The sequence below is a fragment of the Mercenaria mercenaria genome, unplaced genomic scaffold (genome assembly GCF_021730395.1).
Source record: "Mercenaria mercenaria strain notata unplaced genomic scaffold, MADL_Memer_1 contig_1752, whole genome shotgun sequence".
Taxonomy (NCBI): Eukaryota; Metazoa; Mollusca; class Bivalvia; order Venerida; family Veneridae; genus Mercenaria; species Mercenaria mercenaria.
The window spans coordinates 10,285-34,146 of NW_026459754.1; the positions used below are offsets into that span (position 1 = coordinate 10,285).

At 39.8% G+C, this 23,862-nt stretch overlaps 1 protein-coding gene across 1 annotated transcript; it reads right to left on the reverse strand.

Moving 5' to 3' along the window:
* Positions 1-1,528: 1,528 nt before the first annotated feature.
* LOC128551836 (WD repeat-containing protein 90-like) lies at positions 1,529-17,651 on the reverse strand (the record flags this gene model as incomplete). The annotated part of the gene is made up of 9 exons (XM_053532758.1): positions 17,513-17,651; positions 12,675-12,766; positions 11,699-12,011; positions 9,738-9,908; positions 8,846-9,037; positions 7,832-7,947; positions 7,167-7,316; positions 6,660-6,722; positions 1,529-1,597 (listed from the first exon to the last, which is right to left on the reverse strand). Coding segments are annotated over exons 1-9 (1,176 nt in total), but the record flags the coding sequence as incomplete, so codon positions are not given.
* Positions 17,652-23,862: the final 6,211 nt, after the last annotated feature.

Sequence of the window (23,862 nt, forward strand, 5' to 3'; positions counted from 1 at the left end):
TAGTTTTCGAAGGTACGTGACCCTGTTTTGAACTTTACCTAGATATCATCAAGGTGAACATTCTCACTAATTTTCATGAAGATCTCATGAAAAATATGGCCTCTAGAGAGGTCACAAGGTTTTTCTATTTTTATACCTACTCGCCTAGTTTTTGACTGCACGTGACCCAGTCTCGAAACTGATCTAGATATCATCAAGATGAACATTCAGATCAATTTTCATGAAGATCCATTCAAAAATATGGCCTCTAGAGAGGTCAAAAGATTTTAATAATTTTAGACCTACTGACCTAGTTTTTGACCGCAGTTGACCCAGTTTCAAACTTGACCTAGATATCATCAAGATGAACAAGCAGACCAACTTTCATACAGATCCCATGAAAAGTATGGCCTCTAGAGAGGTCACAAGGTTTTTTTATTATTTGACCTACTGACCTAGTTTTTTAAGGCATGTGACCCAGTTTCAAACTTGATCTAGATATCATCAAGGTGAACATTCCGACCAATTTTCATGAAGATCCATTCAAGGGTATGGCCTCTAGAGAGGTCACAAGGTTTTTCTATTTCAAGACCTACCGACCTAGTTTCTGATCGCAGTTGACCCAGTTTCAAACTTGACCTATATATCATCAAGATAAACATTCAGACCAACTTTTATACAGATCCCATGAAAAATATGGCCTCTAGAGAGGTCACAACGTTTTTTCATTATTTGACCTACTGACCTACTTTTTGAAGGCACGTGACCCACTTTCGAACTTGACCTAGATATCATCAAGATGAACATTCTGACCAATTTTCATGAAGATCCATTCACAAGTATGGCCTCTAGAGAGGTCACAAGGTTTTTCTACTTTTAGACCTACTGACCTAGTTTTTGACCGCACATGACCCTGTTTCGAATTTGACCTAGATATCATCAAGATGAACATTCAGACCACATTTCATACAGATCCCATGAAAAATATGGCCTTTAGAGAGGTCACAAGGTTTTTCTATTATTTGACCTACTGACCTAGTTTTTGAAGGCATGTGACCCACTTTCGAATTCGACCTAGATATCATCAAAATGAACATTCAGACCAACTTTCATACAGATCCCATGAAAAATATAGCCTCTAGAGAGGTCACAAGGTTTTTCTATTAATTGACCTACTGACCTAGTTTTTGAGGGCACGTGACCCACTTTCGAACTTGACCTAGATATCATCAAGGTGAACATTCTGACCAATTTTCATGAAGATCTCATGAAATATATGGCCTCTAGAGAGGTGACAAGGTTTTTCTATTTTTAGACCTATTGACCTAGTTTTTGACCCCACGTGACCCAGTTTCGAACTTGACCTAGAATTTACCAAGATGAACATTCTGACCCATTTTCATAAAGATCCCATGAAAACTGTGACCTCTAGAGATGTCACAAGGAAAAGTTTACGCACGGACGCAAGCACGCACGGACGACGGACGCTGCGCGATCACAAAAGCTCACCTTGTCACTTTGTGACAGGTGAGCTAAAAATAAAACTTACATCTCTGAATGAACTTCCACCAAATCCAATTATTCTTTGCAGGTGTAATATAGGATCTGGTTCCAGTATCTGCAAAACAATATAAACTAGAAAATGCTTTTGTAAAAAAGCGCATGTCTCCCCCAATGCAAAGTCCTATAGGCAAGAAGTCAATAGGGGTCAGGAGCGAAAGTCAAAGAGACACTGATGGCTGGATGCAATAGGGATCATCTACTTGGCATGTCCAGTCATCCCGCTAAATTTCAACACTCTTGCCCTAGTGGTTCTCAAGTCACTGTTCAGGCTCCTGTGACCTTGACCCGTGATCAAGTGACCTCAAAATAAATAGGGGTCATCTACTCTGCATGTCCAATCATCCTATTAAGTTTCAACATTCTAGGTCAAGTGGTTCTCAAGTTATTTCCAAAAAAATGATTTTACATGAACAGGCCACTGTGACCTTGACCTTTAATAGACTGACCCCAAAATCAATAGGGGTCATCTACTCTGCATGTTCAACCATCCTATGAAGTTTCAACATTCTGGGTCAAGTGGTTCTCAAGTTATTGATCGGAACTGGTTATCACTGTTCAGGCCCCTGTGACCTTGACCTTTGACAGAGTGACCCCAAAATCAATAGGGGTCATATACTCTGCATGAACAATCATCCTATGAAGTTTCAACATTCTGGGTCGAGAGGTTCTCAAGTTATTGATTGGAAATGGTTTTCCATGTTCAGGCCCCTGTGACCTTGACCTTTAACAGAGTGATCCCAAAATCGTTAGGGGTCATCTACTCTGCATGACCAATCATCCAATGAAGTTTCATCATTCTGTGTCAAGTGGTTCTCAAGTTACTGACGAAAATGGTTTTCAATGTTCGGGCCCCTGTGACCTTGACCTTTAACAGAGTGACCCCAAAATCGTTAGGGGTCATCTACTCTGCATGACCAATCATCTTATTAAGTTTCAACATTCTGGGTCGAGTGGTTCTCAAGTTACTGACCGGAAATGGTTTTCAATGTTCAGGCGCCTGTGACCTTGACCTTTAACGGAGTGACCCCAAAATCAAAAGGGGTCATCTACTTTGCATGTACAATCATCCTATGAAGTTTCAACATTCTGGGTCGAGTGGTTCTCTAGTTATTGATCGGAAATGGTTTTCAATGTTCAGGCCCCTGTGACCTTGACCTTTGACGGAGTGACCCCAAAATCAATAGGGGTCATATACTCTTCATGACCCTTGACCTTTGACGGAGTGACCCCAAAATCAATAGGGGTCATCTTCTCTTCATGACCAATCATCCTATGAAGTTTCAACATTCTGGGTCAAGTGGTTCTCTAGTTATTGATCGGAAATGGTTTTCAATGTTCAGGCCCCTGTGACCTTGACCTTTGACGGAGTGACCCCAAAAACAATAGGGGTCGTCTACTCCAGCAGCCCTACAACCCTATGAAGTTTGAAGGTTCTAGGTCAAATGGTTCTCCAGTTATTGCTCGGAAATAAAGTGTGACGTACGGACGGACGGGCGGACGGACGGAACGGAGTGACCCCAAAATCAAAAAGGGTCATCTACTTTGCATGTACAATCATCCTATGAAGTTTCAACATTCTGGGTCGAGTGGTTCTCTAGTTATTGATCGTAAATGGTTTTCAATGTTCACGCCCCTGTGACCTTGACCTTTGACAGAGTGACCCCAAAATCAATAGGGGTCATCTTCTCTTCATGACCAATCATCCTATGAAGTTTCAACATTCTGGGTCGAGTGGTTCTCTAGTTACTGATCGGAAATGGTTTTCAATGTTCGGGCCCCTGTGACCTTGACCTTTAACGGAGTGACCCCAAAAATAATAGGGGTCATCTACTCTGCATGAACAATCATCCTATGAAGTTTCAACATTCTGGGTCGAGAGGTTCTCAAGTTATTGATTGGAAATGGTTTTCCATGTTCAGGCCCCTGTGACCTTGACCTTTAATAGACTGACCCCAAAATCAATAGGGGTCATCTACTCTGCATGTTCAACCATCCTATGAAGTTTCAACATTCTGGGTCAAGTGGTTCTCAAGTTATTGATCGGAACTGGTTATCACTGTTCAGGCCCCTGTGACCTTGACCTTTAACGGAGTGACCCCAAAAATAATAGGGGTCATCTACTTTGCATGAACAATCATCCTATGAAGTTTCAACATTCTGGGTCGAGAGGTTCTCAAGTTATTGATTGGAAATGGTTTTCCATGTTCAGGCCCCTGTGACCTTGACCTTTAACAGAGTGATCCCAAAATCGTTAGGGGTCATCTACTCTGCATGACCAATCATCCAATGAAGTTTCATCATTCTGGGTCAAGTGGTTCTCAAGTTACTGACGAAAATGGTTTTCAATGTTCGGGCCCCTGTGACCTTGACCTTTAACAGAGTGACCCCAAAATCGTTAGGGGTCATCTACTCTGCATGACCAATCATCTTATTAAGTTTCAACATTCTGGGTCGAGTGGTTCTCAAGTTACTGACCGGAAATGGTTTTCAATGTTCAGGCGCCTGTGACCTTGACCTTTAACGGAGTGACCCCAAAATCAAAAGGGGTCATCTACTTTGCATGTACAATCATCCTATGAAGTTTCAACATTCTGGGTCGAGTGGTTCTCTAGTTATTGATCGGAAATGGTTTTCAATGTTCAGGCCCCTGTGACCTTGACCTTTGACAGAGTGACCCCAAAATCAATAGGGGTCATATACTCTTCATGACCCTTGACCTTTGACGGAGTGACCCCAAAATCAATAGGGGTCATCTTCTCTTCATGACCAATCATCCTATGAAGTTTCAACATTCTGGGTCAAGTGGTTCTCTAGTTATTGATCGGAAATGGTTTTCAATGTTCAGGCCCCTGTGACCTTGACCTTTGACGGAGTGACCCCAAAAACAATAGGGGTCGTCTACTCCAGCAGCCCTACAACCCTATGAAGTTTGAAGGTTCTAGGTCAAATGGTTCTCCAGTTATTGCTCGGAAATATAGTGTGACGTACGGACGGACGGGCGGACGGACGGAACGGAGTGACCCCAAAATCAAAAGGGGTCATCTACTTTGCATGTACAATCATCCTATGAAGTTTCAACATTCTGGGTCGAGTGGTTCACTAGTTATTGATCGTAAATGGTTTTCAATGTTCACGCCCCTGTGACCTTGACCTTTGACAGAGTGATCCCAAAATCAATAGGGGTCATCTACTCTTCATGACCAATCATCCTATGAAGTTTCAACATTCTGGTCCAAGTGGTTCTCTAGTTATTGATCGGAAATTGTTTTCAATGTTCAGGCCCCTGTGACCTTGACCTTTGACAGAGTGATCCCAAAATCAATAGGGGTCATCTTCTCTTCATGACCAATCATCCTATGAAGTTTCAACATTCTGGGTCGAGTGGTTCTCTAGTTACTGATCGGAAATGGTTTTCAATGTTCGGGCCCCTGTGACCTTGACCTTTAACAGAGTGACCCCAAAATCGTTAGGGGTCATCTACTCTTCATGACCAATCATCCTATGAAGTTTCAACATTCTGGGTCGAGTGGTTCTCTAGTTATTGATCGGAAATGGTTTTCAATGTTCAGGCCCCTGTGACCTTGACCTTGACCTTTGAAAGAGTGACCCCAAAATCAATAGGGGTCATCTACTCTTCATGACCCTTGACCTTTGACGGAGTGACCCCAATAGGGGTCATCTTCTCTTCATGACCAATCATCCTATGAAGTTTCAACATTCTGGGTCAAGTGGTTCTCTAGTTATTGATCGGAAATTGTTTTCAATGTTCAGGCCCCTGTGACCTTGACCTTTGACGAAGTGACCCCAAAAACAATAGGGGTCGTCTACTCCAGCAGCCCTACAACCCTATGAAGTTTGAAGGTTCTAGGTCAAATGGTTCTCCAGTTATTGCTCGGAAATGAAGTGTGACGTACGGACGGACGGGCGGGCGGACAGACGGAACGGAGTGACCCCAAAATCAAAAGGGGTCATCTACTTTGCATGTACAATCATCCTATGAAGTTTCAACATTCTGGCCCTAGTGGTTCTCTAGTTATTGATCGGAAATGGTTTTCAATGTTCAGGCCCCTGTGACCTTGACCTTTGACAGAGTGACCCCAAAATCAATAGGGGTCATCTACTCTTCATGACCAATCATCCTATGAAGTTTCAACATTCTGGGTCAAGTGGGTTTCTAGTTATTGATCGGAAATGGTTTTCAATGTTCAGGCCCCTGTGACCTTGACCTTTGACGGAGTGACCCCAAAATCAATAGGGGTCATCTACTCTTCATGACCAATCATCCTATGAAGTTTCAACATTCTGGGTCAAGTGGTTCTCTAGTTATTGATCAGAAATTGTTTTCAATGTTCAGGCCCCTGTGACCTTGACCTTTGACGGAGTGACCCCAAAAACAATAGGGGTCGTCTACTCCAGCAGCCCTACAACCCTATGAAGTTTGAAGGTTCTAGGTCAAATGGTTCTCCAGTTATTGCTCGGAAATGAAGTGTGACGTACGGACGGACCGGCTGGCGGACGGACGAAGGACGGACGGATGGACAGGGCAAAAACAATAGAGGGGGGAGACATAATTAACTTCAGAGATATCATAACATACTTGCAAACACTATGTATTAATATATTATGTTTGTACATGTACCAGGTCAGACCATAATGTCCTACTTGAAAAATAAGTTTGATCTCAATACCGTGACATCGTTTTATTTCATAAGCACAAAATTTCCTGTACACAACCAAAACAGACTATTTCTTAGGAACACAAATTCATGGATTCAAATTTTAAGACAAAATAAACCAGAAATTTGTCCAATCCCTGGAATTTAATATCTTAAATTGAAACAACCATGACAGCCATGAAAAAATATTCTTCACTGTGTATGAATGACTTTCGATTTTTAGATTTTTAGAAATTTTGCCCCTTTAAAATAAGGTCTCTGGTAGGAGACTTTTCTCTGTGAAATGAAAATGTCTCTTTGCAACTCCTTTTAAACTGAAAAGGTTGATATTTCTAAAGCATTTCACTTTAACATTTTTATACAATATAATCTCTTTGTTAGACAAGAATTTTGTATGTACATACTCTTAAATCTACTTAAATGAATGTGTAACACATGTACCTTATATGAAGGTTTCTTTACAGGTAGTATATCTGTTGGTTTATCAACTCTCCCTACTATACTCTGAAAGACAAAAAAAAAGAAATGTATAACATTCTGTAAATGTAACCTGAAATATCAAATCACTGGAAATCAAATTTTAACCTTTACCCTGCTAAATTTCTAAAATGGACTGGTCTATCATTCAGTTTGGGAGGCACCATTTATTATTTGAAGGGGTGTTCACTGAAAATTTACTAAGTGAATAGCAAACCTGCAGGCTGATTTTGGTCTGCACTGATCGCAAAGGCAGAATCACTTGCTACAAGCAGACTTAAGATTAAGATATATTTATTCATTTCTATGTAATAGTGTTAATTCACCTATTTCTACATATTTGCTGGGCACTATTGCAGTACCCACATTTTACAGATTTTTGAGAGAGAAGAAAAAACTTTCCCCTAAAATGTCTGAACGAATCACATAAAAACTTTATATAACACAGGTATGAAAAACAGCAGTATTCACCTCTCCAGTATATTTATCATCTTGATGCAGAACAACACTACTGTCTGGGTGAGCAAAAACATGGATCTCTCCTTCTCTGTCCTTCTGTATGTCAATATCATCTACACCAACAGACGGTAGCTCAGATGTCACTGGTCGTCTACGATGATACTAAAAATAGAAACATGCACATATATGCAAAATACAACCATCTGGTAGAGCAAAAACATTATGTTCTCTTTTTCTCTGTCCTTCAGTGGTTTCATTATCACCTACACCAACAGCTGTAAGGTCAGGCTTCATTGGTCATCTACAGTGATACATGCACATAATTATACACATCCTAATAACTGAAACATGTGCAACACTACTGTTGGTGTGAAAACATTTGGATTTTTCCCTCCCTTTCCTTCTGATATTCAATATTTACTATAAAATCAGAGGGGAGCCATGATGTCACATGACAAAAAATAGTAACAATGACAGATAAGTGAAATGGAACTCACACATGAACCTTACCCCTTGATACTTTGAGCATTTCCATGTCCATAACAAACATTTGTTATGTTCGAAACTAAACCTTAAAGTTACCTTGATTCTATTTCAAGGGAGAGATTAAGTAAAGATAGATCCACTTAAAATTGCATTATGAAAGAAAAGGACAAGTAACTAGAACAATTGCTTACCTTGTCAGTATCTCTTGTAATGCTGTGAATCATTGAAACCCTTTCTGAGGCACACTTGCTAGCATCAACCTTCTTTGACTCTATACGTTTTGGTCCACTTGATGTAGGCCTCACAGCTGTTAAAACAAAAACCATCAAAGTTTAGAGCGCAAGCTTTAGAAAGCTTTTTTCTGTTGTATTATAAATACATTTTCATTCATGTTTTTTTCTGAAAAAGATTGCTTGGTCTCCATGGACAAAGATTAAGATTTCTTCTTTAAAATTTGAGCAAGAGTGGTAAAAAATCCAAAAGTGGAATGGACTGATTAAAATGTATTTAGCCAAACCCATAGCCAGTGTCATATTTACAAAGCATCAATTTGTTTGTTTCTTTCTTTGTTTTGGGTTTAATGCTGTTTTTCAACACTAATGTTACTTAACGGCAGGCAGTTAACCTAACCAGTGTTGCCAGATTCTATTCAATTACCAACCTGTTCTCTGCAAGTAACTGCAAACTTCCCAACATAATCTGAGGAAGAATGATTTCAGACACTGTCTTTTTAAATTTTCAAATCCTCACAGAGAACATATGCCCAGCCGAGGTTCAAATTCACGACCCCGCGAGCCGTAGATCTGCGCTCTCCCTACTGAACTAAGCAGACAGGCTAACAAAGAATCGTCTAGGTTTTGGCTGTTACTGCTGGAAACAGCCCCATTTTAAGTTATCACTAAACACTAAACACTAACTGGGATATAAGCTGCACCCCGGAATGAATCCTGTGTAACTGTCCCCTCATCAACATGCTGGGAAGCCATACTGTTTCACTGTCACCTTCCAACTGCCTTTATTTTCATCTCTGTTTGTGCATATGTCACAAAATAGACAATTAAGTTTTATGTAACAAAAGGAGTAAAAGCAATTTACTCCTAGGGCAATATTTTCAAAAACTCAATGACATACAAATTACTTATAAGTGATCTGTCACCTTTCATCACAAAAAACTAGCCCTTGCCAAGAAAAAATGCAAGTCCTACCTTTTACGCTCGGTTCTGATGTAGTAGATTTGATTGTGTCATGTGGTTTGTTGCTGGCTTCAGCTGGGAATTTAATCATGTCATACAGGTCATGCCATCTGTCTCCTTTCATCACAGGATAATCCAACTCTCTCGGTAGTGGAGATACACCTGATAAACCTCCTGATCTTTTCACTTGTTCAACTGTCAAACCTATAAATACATTTCTGTCATAAAAATTCTACTTTGTTTATTTTGGATTTAATGCCATTTTTCAACAGTATTTCAGGTGTGTAACACCTAACTAGTGTTCCTGGATTTTGAACCAGTACAAACCTGTTCTCTGCAAGTAACTGCTAACTTCCCCACATGAATCAGAGGTGGAGGACAAAAGATTTCAGACACAATGTCTCTTATCAAATTGTCAAGGAGAACATATGCCTTGCCCTGGGCTCGAACTCAAGACCCCATGATTTGTAGGTCTGTGCTCTCCCTACTGAGCTAAGTGGGCGGGCATTCTGCTTTGTAACACAAACTGACATGTTGAAGTACAGCAGCTTTGCATTACCAATTGGTCCCTGAACAAGTAGTTTAGTTACTATGATGTATTTTAATTTTATAAGCCAAATTTGAGATTCTATATAAGACATTAATTTGAGGATTTCAAACTATAAACCATAATACAAACATTATTATTGGGAGTTTTATTTGTTCATACTGAGAGTTAGTTTCATAAATTAAACCTTCCAAGAAAAGCACTGAAATAAATCCCAGGGATGGGCATAAATTTAGAACCAGAAACATTTTTAATACAACCTTGAGAACCTTCCAAATGAAAAAATCCTAAATACTGAAAGGCAGTAAGTTAACACAGCCCTGAAGTTTATTCAGTAAAATTTTACAAAAGACCTACCTGGCTCATACTGTATATCACTGGTAAAGATATTTTTCACGAGCATGTTTGCACACAAACGTACACCTTTGATATATGAATATTTTCTGTTGAGATACATTGCTAGAATGTACTGAAAGTCCAGACACAGAATTGTCCATCGTGTAGACAGAGGGGCTGGACCACTGTTTTCTGTTAACAAAATGAAAGTGCAAGGTGTTATATTTACCTAATCAAAATAAAATTACAGGCTCTTTTTTAAAACATTTAAACATTTACTTACGACTGCTAAGTCTGATCATAATCTGCACTGTTTGCCATTCAATCAGTTTATTTTTGGTAAGCTACGCTTTTAACAATTAGTGGTACTGTCCAAATTGAAAGATGGACAAGTTCATTATAGAAATTCAGCAGGGTTATACTAATTTATTTTAGCTAGATTGTTCAAGCCTGCTTTCTAGAAAGAACATTAATGGTGTCATACGAGAAAATGTGATCTTGATCCCAGTGAGGCTTGAACCAACAACCTCCAGACTGAGCAGTTCACATTCTACCTACTAGACCCCCGCTCCATATTACGACTGTTTACAGATCAATGAATAGGGGAAAACGAAACGCATGTCTCCCACAACTGCCTAATCATCTAAATAGTAAGTCAGTCTTTATATACTGTTTACTTAATCCACATGTGTGTAAGGGGCCTCCGTGGCCGAGTGGTTAAGGTCGCTGACTTCAAATCACTTGCCCCTCATCGATGTGGGTTCGAGCCTCACTCAGGGCGTTGAATTCTTCATGTGAGGAAGCCATCCAGCTGGCTTACGGAAGGTCGGTGGTTCTACCCGGGTGCCCGCTGAAATAATGCACGGAGGGGCACCTGGGGTCTTCCTCCACCATTAAAGCTGGAAAGTCGCCATATGACCTATCATGTGTCGGTGCGACGTTAAATCCAACAAAACTAATCCACATGTGCATGCGCTTTCCTGACACCAAAAGGACACCTATACTACTAGTAGTATAGGGGCTGGTTTAGGGGTAAAACTGCGCAAGAAATCTGAGTGTTTTTGGTAAATTAAGGGTCATAATTCTGAAGTGCCTAGGCCGATTTGGCTAGTTATTGAACTTGGCCGAGCACTTCAAAGAAATTAACAATAACTAGAGATGCTTTTGAGAAAAGCGCATGTCTCCCACAACTGCCTAATCATCTAAATAGTAAGTCAGTCTTTATATACTGTTTACTTAATCCACATGTGCATGCGCTTTCCTGACACCAAAAGGATGCCTATACTACTAGTAGTATAGGCGCAGGTTTAGGGGTAAAACTGCGCAAGAAATCTGAGTGTTTTTGGTAAATCAAGGGTCATAATTCTGAAGTACCTGGGCCGATTTGGCTAGTTATTGAACTTGGCCGAGCACTTCAAAGAAATTAACAACAACTGGAGATGCTTTTGAGAAAAGCGCATGTCTCCCACAACTGCCTAATCATCTAAATAGTAAGTCAGTCTTTATATACTGTTAACTTAATCCACATGTGCATGCGCTTTCCTGACACCAAAAGGACGCCTATACTACTAGTAGTATAGGCGCAGGATTAGGGGTAAAACTGCGCAAGAAATCTGAGTGTTTTTGGTAAATCAAGGGCCATAATTCCGAAGTGCCTAGGCCGATTTGGCTAGTAACTGAACTTGGCCGAGCACTTATTGGCAGACACATTTTGTTGAAGTTTGGTGAAGATCGGATGAGAAATGTTTGACTTAAGAGTGCGGACAAGCTTTGTGACAGACAGACACACACACACAGACTGGAGTAAATCAGTATGTCTCCCACACCACTGTGTGGTGGGAGACATAATAAGTGACTGCCAAATTTTAAAATTCTTAGTACGCAAAAATAATACAAAAACATCTAAACCTCATTCTGAAGAAACATAATTACTGCAGCTGAGAAAGATATAAGATTGAATTACTCTTGCAAACAGCGCTCACCTTTACCCGTCAGTGCAGTTACTGCATGTACTGTTCCTCGTGTAGCTTTACATACAAAAGGGAACTGTAACCATGTTGAAGTCGATTTAAACTCCTTGAACAAGTTTGAGAATGAAATTCTGACAACGAGGTTATCCTGTGTTGCCACGTCTATATGAACAACAAAATACTTTGTCGGGATCGGTTTAATGAGGAGATACATGTATCGTCCAGTGAGGCCCAGGGACTGAGAGCTTGTCTTTGGTAACTGGATATAGTTGCCAGCAGGAATTGATCCAACAATCCTGAACACTGTTGACTTCACCGACTTGTCCTAAAGTTAAAATTCACTAAGTTACAAATTAAATAAATGAAGTTTTGTCTGTATCTTTTAGGTTTAATGCTGTTTATCAACAGTATTTCCATTAACCTAACTAAATAAATATAGACACAATGTCTTCTATCAAATCATAACGGAGATCATACGCCTCTCCCTGGGATCAAACTCATGACTCCTCGATCCTTAGATCTGCACTTTCCCTACTGGACTAAGCGGGTGGGCTATATAAATAAAGCATAACTGAATCATCAAACATCGATAATGAATTACAAAGCAAAGCAATTTTCTTGCACTGCAGTTATTTTTTTCTTTAGAAAATGTGTGTGGTAATGATGCTCTTTTCTGTCTTTTTTTTTGTTAGAAATACCTTTAAAAAGCCTAAACACAGGTGCAATATTCTTGCACACTTTTTTGTTCCTTCAGAAATTGTGTGCTGTAATGTTGCAATCCAGTGACAACAATAACTGCACTGTGAAGAGATGAACTGTCTTATTTTCCTTTTCTTAGCTGAATTTCCTAATTACAAGCATGTTTTCCTGGCTAGAGATCTGTCTCCAAAAAATAGCTTTTAAATCTGAAAAGCTGTCAGTCATTAATCTATTTATTACAATGTCAATTCATTAAATATACAGAATAATATGTAAAAAGAAAACAAACCATTGAAGAGGTGACATCCCCTTCTTTTGAGGCCTTCTTCCATGATGAAACATTAAAATGCTTAAAGACATTTACATACGGATGCTGCCACACTGAAATGAGAAAAAAATGGTTTGCAAGTCTTAAGATTTATCTTTCGATGCTTGTGCATATTCTGCATAAATTCAAAAACGGATGTGCAGGCTGATCTTGACCTGTGCTGGTCTCAAAGGCAAAATCACTTGCCGCCAGCAGGCTTAAGGTTAACTAGAATGTGTCTGTAGGACACAGGGTGTGCCCCCCACTGGTACATTTTTCACAAATAAAGGGCAATAATTCAAATGTTTGCAGTCTTAATGGTGTATAGCCTCAAAAAAAATTATGAAAAGGATTCATTATTCTATACCATATACTTTTTGAGCTATGAGCATCACAAACAAAAAATCCACTATTTTGGCTATTTCAAGGGCCATAACTCTGTAATAAACACTAAAATTCTCAAGAAGAATGCCAAGTGTGCAAGGTCACATTATGATAAAGACTCAAGCAAGGTTTCATGAATTTACATTAAATACTTTCTGAGTGAGGCACATAATTAGGTGAAAATGTGCATTTTTTTACTATTTCAGGGGCCATAACTCTGGAAATAGGGGCAGACCCAGATGAAAAATAGTAGGTGCCCAAGTTCATATCATGATTAAGACTCATGCAAGGTTTCATCAATTTAATTTTTATATCAAATACTTTTTGAGCCAGGCATGTCACAAGGTGAAAATGTGCATTTTTGTGTATTTCAGGGGCCATAACTCTAGAAATAGGGCACAGACCCAGATTAAAAATAGGAGATGCGCAAGTTCATATCATGATTAAGACTCATGCAAGGTTTCATGAATCTATATCAAATACTTTTTGTGCTAGGCGTGTCACACATTGAGAAAATGTGCATTTTTGACTATTTCAGGGGCCATAACTCTAAAAATAGGGGGCAGAGCCAGACGAAAAATAGGAGGTGCGTAAGTTCATATCATGATAAAGACTCATGCAAGGTTTCATTAATTTATATCAAATACTTTTTGAGCTAGGCGTGTCACAATGTGAAAATGTGCATTTTTGACTATTTCAGGGGCCATAACTCTAGAAATAGGGGGCGGACCCAGATGAAAAATAGAAGGTGCGAAAGTTCATATCATGATTAAGACTCATGCAAGGTTTCATGAATCTATATCAAATATCCCTGTTTCTCGTATTCTCAGGGTTTCTCATATCCTCGTTTTTTGCCTTAAAAGTTGTCAAGTATTCTAACACGATCCGATTCATTTTCTTATTAAACAAAGAAGACTGGAGACAGTGATTTATTAAACAACAATTCACTGTTCTGACGTCACAACTATTACGTCATAGCGTCAAGCGGCGTAACGGCGCGCTGGAAAAAAACCCGATTGAAAACGGGCAAATATTTAATGCATGCCGACAAGGTGTACTTTAAAGTCCTTGATAACGTGTTAGAATCGAAATAATATATCTCATTTAGTGATTTGCTCTTGAATAAATCACTGTTTGTCGTTCAGATGCGTAGCATTATATCACTCGGGCTACGCCCTCGTGATATAATTTCTTCGCATCTGAACTCCAAGCAGTGATTTATTCAGCGACAAATCACCGATGAGATATATTATTTCTTAAATTTAATGTTTGTTATTTTCTAGACAGGAATGGTACAAAACTGACACACTGAAAATTTCAAGTGATTTGAACGCATTTTGACGAAACTACCTGCATTTTATTCAATTTTCAAAAAAAATCCTTATTTTTATCTGGTGGTGTTAGCAAATTTGCCACAAATTATTGATTATGCAATTAATTGTCATATTTTTTGATGTATTTACTACAGAATATATCATTTTATTTTACAATGGTAAATTTAATGTTTTAAATTCTACAACTTATTTGTGATGAAAAGTTAAATCTAAATCCACGGGAATACAAGAAACTCTTGGTCCATTTCTGCGGGTGAGGGTGGTATCAAATACAGTAACAAAATAACTAAATGGGATAATTTCTGTAACATTTTATTTTTATTTTATTTTATTTTTTTTTGTTGGATTTAACGTCGCACTGACACATGAGAGGTCATATGGCGACTTTGCAGCTTTAATAGTGGAGGAAGACCCCAGGTGCCCCTCCGTGCATTATTTCATCACGAGCGGGCACCTGGGTAGAACCACCGACCTTCCGTAAGCCAGCTGAAAGACAAGTGAATTTTCTACAAAATAACACCCAATTGCTGTTTATGAAATGGTAAATCTGTTACTGGGAATAAAAACAACCCCTTAGCCCCCCGAGAATATGAGAAAACAGGATACTTTTTGAGCTAGGCGTGTCACAAGGTGAAAATGTGCATTTTTGACTATTTCAGGGGCCATAACTCTAAAATTAGGGGGCGGAGCCAGACGAAAAATAAAAGGTGCGCAAGTTCATATCATGATAAAGACTCATGCAAGGTTTCATCAATTTATATCAAATACTTTTTGAGCTAGGCACGTCACGAACTTCGGACGGATGGACAAGAGCAAATCTATATGCCCCCACCACTCATGGGGGGGGCACAAAAACAACAAAGATCAAAAGATCATGTTCTGTATTTTGGAAACAAGAGGGCCATGAAGGCCCTGTATCGCTCACCTGACCTATTGACCTAAAGATCATCAAGATTAACATTCTGACAGTTTCATAAAGATATGGTCATAAATGTGGTCTCTGAAGTGTTAACTAGCTTTTCCTTCGATTTGACCCTTTGACCCCAGATTGGAACTTGACCTAAAGATCACCAAGATTAACATTCTGACAAAGTTTCATGAAGATAGTCCAAAATGTGGCCTCTAGAGTGTTAACATTACAAGCTTTTCCTTTGATTTGACCTAGTGACCTAGTTTTGACCCCACCTGACCAAGATTTAAACATGATCTAAAGATGATCAAGATTAACATTCTGACCAAGTTTCATTAAGATATGGTCATAAATGTGGCCTGTACAGTGTTAACTAGCTTTTCCTTTGATTTGACCTGGTGACCTAGTTTTTGATCCTACAAGACCCAGATTCGAACTGGACCTTGAGATCATCAAGATAAACATTATGACCAAGTTTCATGAAGACACAGTCATAAATGTGGCCTCTACAGTCATTCTAACCAAGTTTCATTAAGATTGGGCCAAAATTGTGACCTCTAGAGTGTTAACAAGCTTTTCCTTTGATTTGACCTGGTGACCTAGTTTTTGATCCTAGATGACCCAATATCAAACTCGTCCAAGATTTTATTGAGGGTAACATTTTGACCAAGTTTCATTAAGATTGGGCCAAAATTGTGACCTCTAGAGTGTTAACAAGCTTTTCCTTTGATTTGACCTGGTGACCTAGTTTTTGACCCTAGATCACCCAATATCGAATTCGTCCAAGATTTTATTAAGGGTAACATTCTGACAAGGTTTCATTCATATTGGGCCAAAGTTGTGACCTCTAGAGTGTTAACAGTCAAATTGTTGACGACAACGGACAACTGATGATGGACAAAGGGCGATCACAAAAGCTCACCTTGAGCACTGTGCTCAGGTGAGCTAAAAAGCACCTCAAGCCTAACAAATGTTACCTGTTCAGCATAATTTTGCAAAACTAATATGTGTTGATATGAATAAGTCTTGATCTGGTCAGCTGTTTTATTGGGGATTTTTTCTTATTTTTTAAGCTCCTGACCATTGCCTTCTACATCTGATGGCACTAATATTACTAACTATGACATAATACACAAAATGCGACCTGTGTTTTTCCAATATCTGATGGAACTACTATTACTAACTATGACATAAAACGAAAATGGCGTTTGTTTAACCCAGTCGTCAAGTGGTGTGTAACTCTTATCGACCGAAGTACCAGAATGTGCGAAGTCGAGATTAGATGCTGGTTGTCCAGTGTTGTCTAGAGATCCGTCGGGCTCTAGGTCTAGAGGCTATCTAGTCAAAATGATCTGACTTTCAGATTGTTATATAATTTTTTTTTGTAACTGGCAATCTAAACGTCAAAACCTTGGAGGACCAAAATAATGGAGGATGAATCACAGTACACAGTCATGTAATGTTATTGGTTTTATCGTGTGTATACACACGGTAAACGTTGATCGTGTACAGTACATACATATAAATTACATCACCAAAACTTTCGTAATTCTGGATATTATTTGACAATTTTAACATAATGATGAAATGAATCCCCTTTTAATACATGTAAATTTTATTTGAATTTATGGCCAATTCGTGAAATAATCTGCATTTAAACATACAGCATGTAAAGCGTCGGCAGCGATGAAAATTCCATTGGAAATTGCTTCAACTATTTTGGTCTTTCGAGTGTTTGACTCAAGTGTGGATATTGCCCATATCTATTAAAAACATATGAAAAAAATATCTCAATATTTCCTAGGATCGCGTAAAATTAGTTGGATTAGAGATTATGTAATTCTTATTGCCCATTGTTAAATGCAAATATTTTTGTAATAAAAAACAAAAATTATCCAATTGAACAGGTTTACAAAAATATGCACAACCCTGTAAGATTTAAGAGGCTCGAATCAAGGAGAAAGCAGCATACAGGACCCCTAGGCACTGCCTCAAGAGTTATAAAAACCAAATCTGGCATCATATTATATTGTTTTTTCTTTATTCAATACACATACTCTTTTATTTATTTCAGAATGCGATATCCCACTACAATAATAAAGATCTGTCAAAACAAGTTTTAGCATGACCAATTTTCCATTCAGCAACAAACAATAGAAATTCTTATGTTCTCGACTGGTTCATAGACTCACATTGTGCCATGTTGTAATTCTTCTCAAAAACTGGACTGTCAATATTGAAAATGTGGTTTTATTACTGGAAACGCTATATGTTTAGAAAATTCTTATTTCACATTTTGATTTGCCGCCATGTTTGTTTACAACACATGCGCAGACCGGAGTGAAATCCACGCCTTGCACATTTATAAACTATTTCGATGACCCCTACATATGGCCGACGTTCGTAAAGGTTAAGGTGACAAATGCCTTCACTACTAGTCCGTAAACTTTTTTTATAAAACATGTTTTTTTTTTTCGTTTTTTTATCAGCATTTCTAGCCATTCACTTCTTGCGAGAACACCCTTGTCTTGAATGTAGGCCCTATGTCTTTCTTTAAGCAATTTATATACACGCGAACAGATTCCATTTGCGATTTTTAGCGGTTCTGCACGATTCTTTGAAAAAAACGTTTTCTCCGTCTGCCTTGAAAGTGGGAGGTGACTGAGGCCCGATATGGGTAGCCGAATTCAGAGCTCTATGTATAGATCTAGATAGGAGGCAACACCAGTAACTTTTTCATTTCTTGGAACCATGGTTATGCCGTCCATTTTGGTGCAATAAGAGTGGCACGGGCTTTCTGACACTTTATTTTTACAACTACTCGAATATTCAATAAAGGCAAATAGTCAATTATCGGACGTAAAGTTTTTGCAAAGAAGAAAGGGCTACATGAATGTCCGAACGGTAGAACTTGCCATTTATAATATTCATTGCCGAATTAAAACCCTAAATAATCCTGATGATCAACATATACAGGCACATGGAAAAATCCATCTTCAAGATCAGCAATGACCATGTGATCGTTTTTGCTGATACTGGAAATAACACAGTTTATGTCCTCATTCTTGAATTAATTTTTGTGTATGACATTTTGAATTTAAAAATCTCAGGTCTGTTAATAACCGAAATGTTCCACCTTTTTTTCTGAACGCAGTTTATAGGCGAAACCCCTCTAGGTTTTGAATCACATTTTACAATTTTTCCTTCTAACAATAAAGTTTTGATTTCCGTTGATATGAAATTAGTTTGTTTATCAGTAAATTCCCGATTTTCAAAATAGAATTAAGAAACAGATTCACTAAAAGGGAACTTAACACCCTCATTTATCTACTTTAAAACTTCATCATTAGCATTAATTTTTCCCCAATTATGAAAATATTCTGTCTGTTTATGCCTCATGCTTAATACGATTTAAAGTTATCATAACTTTGGCGACCCTTTCCGTATCCGCGAACCCCACCCCCGTCCTCTCGGACCTCTCAATCTGAAACCTTTTCCCTTTGATATTCAGGTGGATACCTGTTGGCGATCGACGATAATTCAGCAGCTACACGGACATTCTGCAAGCAAGACTTATTAAAACCACACGTACCACGTTGCAGATTTGAATAATTTCGCAGTGTTATCATCAAAGTTTCCTTTCACAAGTATAGATGTAAATTCCTCTTGTAAATATTACATCTGAGCAAATAGTGTTAAAGCGATAGGTTCGACATCAACCTCTTCATTGTCCTTACTCTTAGCAATTATTTTGAAAATAGCTTCAACATATCTGGCATTTTTACTTAATACATTCAACTATGGCTGGTCCTCTCTTTTAATGCCTGGACGAGAGTCATTCATTTTCGTGTGTGGCGGTAATCACTAATTTCGAGTTTGTCGGACGTCCAAGAAGCTAACTTACCCACCAAGTCAAGACTAGGATATTTACGGGCCTGGTATGTCTCAAATGATGCCCTATGAGAGGGTTGTTTAGGAATGCTCCTGTTTCGGATGTTATGGCGCCCGCCGGAAACGAACTACTTGCAAATGGCGGCTGACTCGCCTCGTGAGAGCGCTGAAAACGGTTCTCGGTGTTCAGCTTTAAACGATCCAACCGAGTTTCTTAATCACTTGCGCGGGTGCTTTATAGTCACTATTATCCTCGTAATTAATTGTAGCTTCTAAATATTCTCCAGAAGATTTTGACCGAACTTTGTCAGAATGATATGTAGGTATCCTAGTCCTGTGCCCCTGAAAATCAGACTGGTTCAACAATTTTTGAGTGAGTTATGACCCTTTGTTTGTTTTTATAATTTACATAGATTTATATAGGGAAAGGTGAAAAATTTGAAAATCTTCTCTTCCACACACTTTGATACTTTGTATGTGACATCATTTAGTGATCCTCTACCAAGATTGATCAATTACTTCCCTAGGGTAAAATACAAAAGTCTATGTAAACCATGTGACCACTAGGGCGGGGCACATGGTTTACATAGACTTATATAGGGGAAAAAAACTTGGAATATCATCTTGTCAAAAACCACATAGCCAAGGGCTAAATGATATTTGTAATTTAGTATCATCTAGTGGTTCTCTACCAAATTTGTTCAAATTATTCCCTAGGGTCAATTATTGCCCCGCCCCGGGGGTCGCATGGTTAACATAGACTTAGATAGGGAGCCTAAAGAAATAGACAGAATGGAATAATTGTCAGTCTGCTTAAACAATTTGTTTTCTTCATTTTAAGCCAAAATCCGAATTAAAATTCTGCTGAATGAGGGCTAAATCTGCAACTTCCAGTTATCTCTGTTCGATTTATTACTTCATCATAGAGAATAAATATTTCAGGAAAAATAGCAGTTTTAGGTCGAAATTTCGGACCCCGATTTTTTGCATGCAACTGATGCTAGGATGGTCCTAGAGGCCCAAGCACCAATTAACTTTTCGATATAGGCCGTGAAAGTGACGTGAATAGGACCTTCCCAAATCGGCGAATTTTCCTACAAGGGGCATCAGGAAAAATAGCAGTTTTGGGTCGAAATTTCGGACCCCGATTTTTTGGCATGCAACTGATGCTAGGATGGTCCTAGAGGCCCAAGCACCAAATAACCTTTCGATATAGGCCGTGAAAGTGACGTGAATAGGACCCTCCCAAATCGGCGAATTTTCCTACCAGGGGCATCAGGAAAAATAGCAGTTTTGGGTCGAAATTTCGGACCCCGAGTTTTGGCATGCAACTGATGCTAGGATGGTCCTAGATGCCCAAGCACCAATTGACTTTTCGATATAGGCCGTGAAAGTGACGTGAATAGGACCCTCCCAAATCGGCAAATTTTCCTACCAGGGGCATCAGGAAAAATAGCAACTGATGCTAGGATGGTCCTAAAGGCCCAAGCACCAATTAACTTTTCGATATAGGCCATGAAAGTGACGTGAATAGGACCCTCCCAAATCGGCGAATTTCCTTACCAGGGTCATCAGGAAAAATAGCAGTTTTGGGTCGAAATTTCGGACCCCGAGTTTTGGCATGCAACTGATGCTAGGATGGTCCTAGATGCCCAAGCACCAATTAACTTTTCGAAATAGGCAGTGAAAGTGACGTGAATAGGACCCTCCCAAATCGGTGAATTTTCCTACCAGGGGCATCAGGAAAAATAGCAGTTTTGGGTCGAAATTTCGGACCCCGATTTTTTGCATGCAACTGATGCTAGGATGGTCCTAGAGGCCCAAGTACCAATTCACCTTTCGATAAGGGCAGTGAAAGTGTCGTGAATAGGACCCTCCCAAATCGGCGAATTTTCCTACCAGGGGCATAAGGAAAAATAGCAGTTTTGAGTCGAAATTTCGGACCCCGAGTTTTGGCATGCAACTGATGCTAAGATGGTCCTAGATGCCCAAGCACCAATTAACTTTTCGATATAGGCAGTGAAAGTGACGTGAATAGGACCCTCCCAAATCAGCGAATTTTCCTACCAGGGGGCATCAGGAAAAATAGCAGTTTTGGGTCGAAATTTCGGACACCGATTTTTTGGCATGCAACTGATGCTAGGATGGTCCTAGAGGCCCAAGCACCAATTAACTTTTCGATATAGGCCGTGAAGGTGACGTGAATAGGACCCTCCCAAATCGGCGATTTTTCCTACCAGGGGCATCAGGAAAAATAGCAGTTTTGGGTCGAAATTTTCGAACCGGAGTTTTGGCATGCAACTGATGCTAGGATGGTCCTAGATGCCCAAGCACCAATTAACTTTTCGATATAGGCAGTGAAAGTGACGTGAATAGAACCCTCCCAAATCGGCGAATTTTCCTACCACGGGCATCAGGAAAAATAGCAGTTTTGGGTCGAAATTTCGGACCGCGAGTTTTTGCATGCAACTGATGCTAGGATTGTCCTAGAGGCCCAAACACCAATTAACTTTCGATATAGGCAGTGAAAGTGACGTGAATAGGACGCTCCCAAAAAGGCGAATTTTCCTACCAGGGGCATCATGAAAAATAGTATTTTTGGGCCAAAATTTCGTACCCCGATTTTTGGCATGCAACTGATGCTAGGATGGTCCCAGATGCCCAAGCACCAATTAACTTTTCGATATAGGCCGTGAAAGTGACGTAAATAGGACCCTCCCAAATCGGCGATTTTTCCTACTAGGGGCATCAGGAAAATAGCAGTTTTGGGTCGAAATTTCGGACCCCGATTTTTTGCATGCAACTGATGCTACGATGGTCAGAGAGGCCCAAGCACCAATTTACTTTTCGATATAGAACGTGAAAGTGACGTGAATAGGACCTCCCAAATCGGCGAATTTTCCTACAAGGGGCATCAGGAAAAATAGCAGTTTTGGGTCGAAATTTCGGACCCGAGTTTTGGCATGCAACTGATGCTAGGATGGTCCTAGATGCACAAGCACCAATTAACTTTTCGATATAGGCAGTGAAAGTGACGTGAATAGAACCCTCCCAAATCGGCGAATTTTCCTACCAGGGGCATCAGGAAAAATAGCAGTTTTGGGTCGAAATTTCGGACCCCGATTTTTTACATGCAACTGATGCAAGTATGGTCCTAGACGCCCAAGCACCAATTAACCTTTCGATATAGGCCGTGAAAGTGACGTGAATAGGACCCTCCCAAACCGGCGAATTTTTCTACCAGGGGCATAAGGAAAAATAGCAGTTTTGGGTCGAAATTTCGGACCGCGAGTTTTTGCATGCAACTGATGCTAGGATTGTCCTAGAGGCCCAAGCACCAATTAACTTTCGATATAGGCAGTGATAGTGACGTGAATAGGACCCTCCCAAATCGGCGAATTTTCCTACCAGGGGAGGGGCATCATGAAAAATAGCACTTTTGGATCGAAATTTCGGACTCCGATTTTTGGCATGCAACTGATGCTAGGATGGTCCTAGATGCCCAAGCAACAATTAACCTTTCAATATAGGCCGTGAAAGTGACGTGAATAGGACCCTCCCAAATCCGCGATTTTTCCTACCAGGGGCATCAGGAAAAATAGCAGTTTTGGGTCGAAATTTCGGACCCCGAGTTTTGGCATGCAACTGATGCTAGGATGGTCCTAGATGCACAAGCACCAATTAACTTTTCGATATAGGCAGTGAAAGTGACGTGAATAGGACCCTCCCAAATCGGTGAATTTTCCTACCAGGGGCATCAGGAAAAATAGCAGTTTTGGGTCGAAATTTCGGACCCCGATTTTTTGCATGCAACTGATGCTAGGATGGTCCTAGAGGCCCAAGTACCAATTCACCTTTCGATAAGGGCAGTGAAAGTGTCGTGAATAGGACCCTCCCAAATCGGCGAATTTTCCTACCAGGGGCATAAGGAAAAATAGCAGTTTTGAGTCGAAATTTCGGACCCCGAGTTTTGGCATGCAACTGATGCTAAGATGGTCCTAGATGCCCAAGCACCAATTAACTTTTCGATATAGGCAGTGAAAGTGACGTGAATAGGACCCTCCCAAATCAGCGAATTTTCCCACCAGGGGGCATCAGGAAAAATAGCAGTTTTGGGTCGAAATTTCGGACACCGATTTTTTGGCATGCAACTGATGCTAGGATGGTCCTAGAGGCCCAAGCACCAATTAACTTTTCGATATAGGCCGTGAAGGTGACGTGAATAGGACCCTCCCAAATCGGCGATTTTTCCTACCAGGGGCATCAGGAAAAATAGCAGTTTTGGGTCGAAATTTTCGAACCGGAGTTTTGGCATGCAACTGATGCTAGGATGGTCCTAGATGCCCAAGCACCAATTAACTTTTCGATATAGGCAGTGAAAGTGACGTGAATAGAACCCTCCCAAATCGGCGAATTTTCCTACCACGGGCATCAGGAAAAATAGCAGTTTTGGGTCGAAATTTCGGACCGCGAGTTTTTGCATGCAACTGATGCTAGGATTGTCCTAGAGGCCCAAACACCAATTAACTTTCGATATAGGCAGTGAAAGTGACGTGAATAGGACGCTCCCAAAAAGGCGAATTTTCCTACCAGGGGCATCATGAAAAATAGTATTTTTGGGCCAAAATTTCGTACCCCGATTTTTGGCATG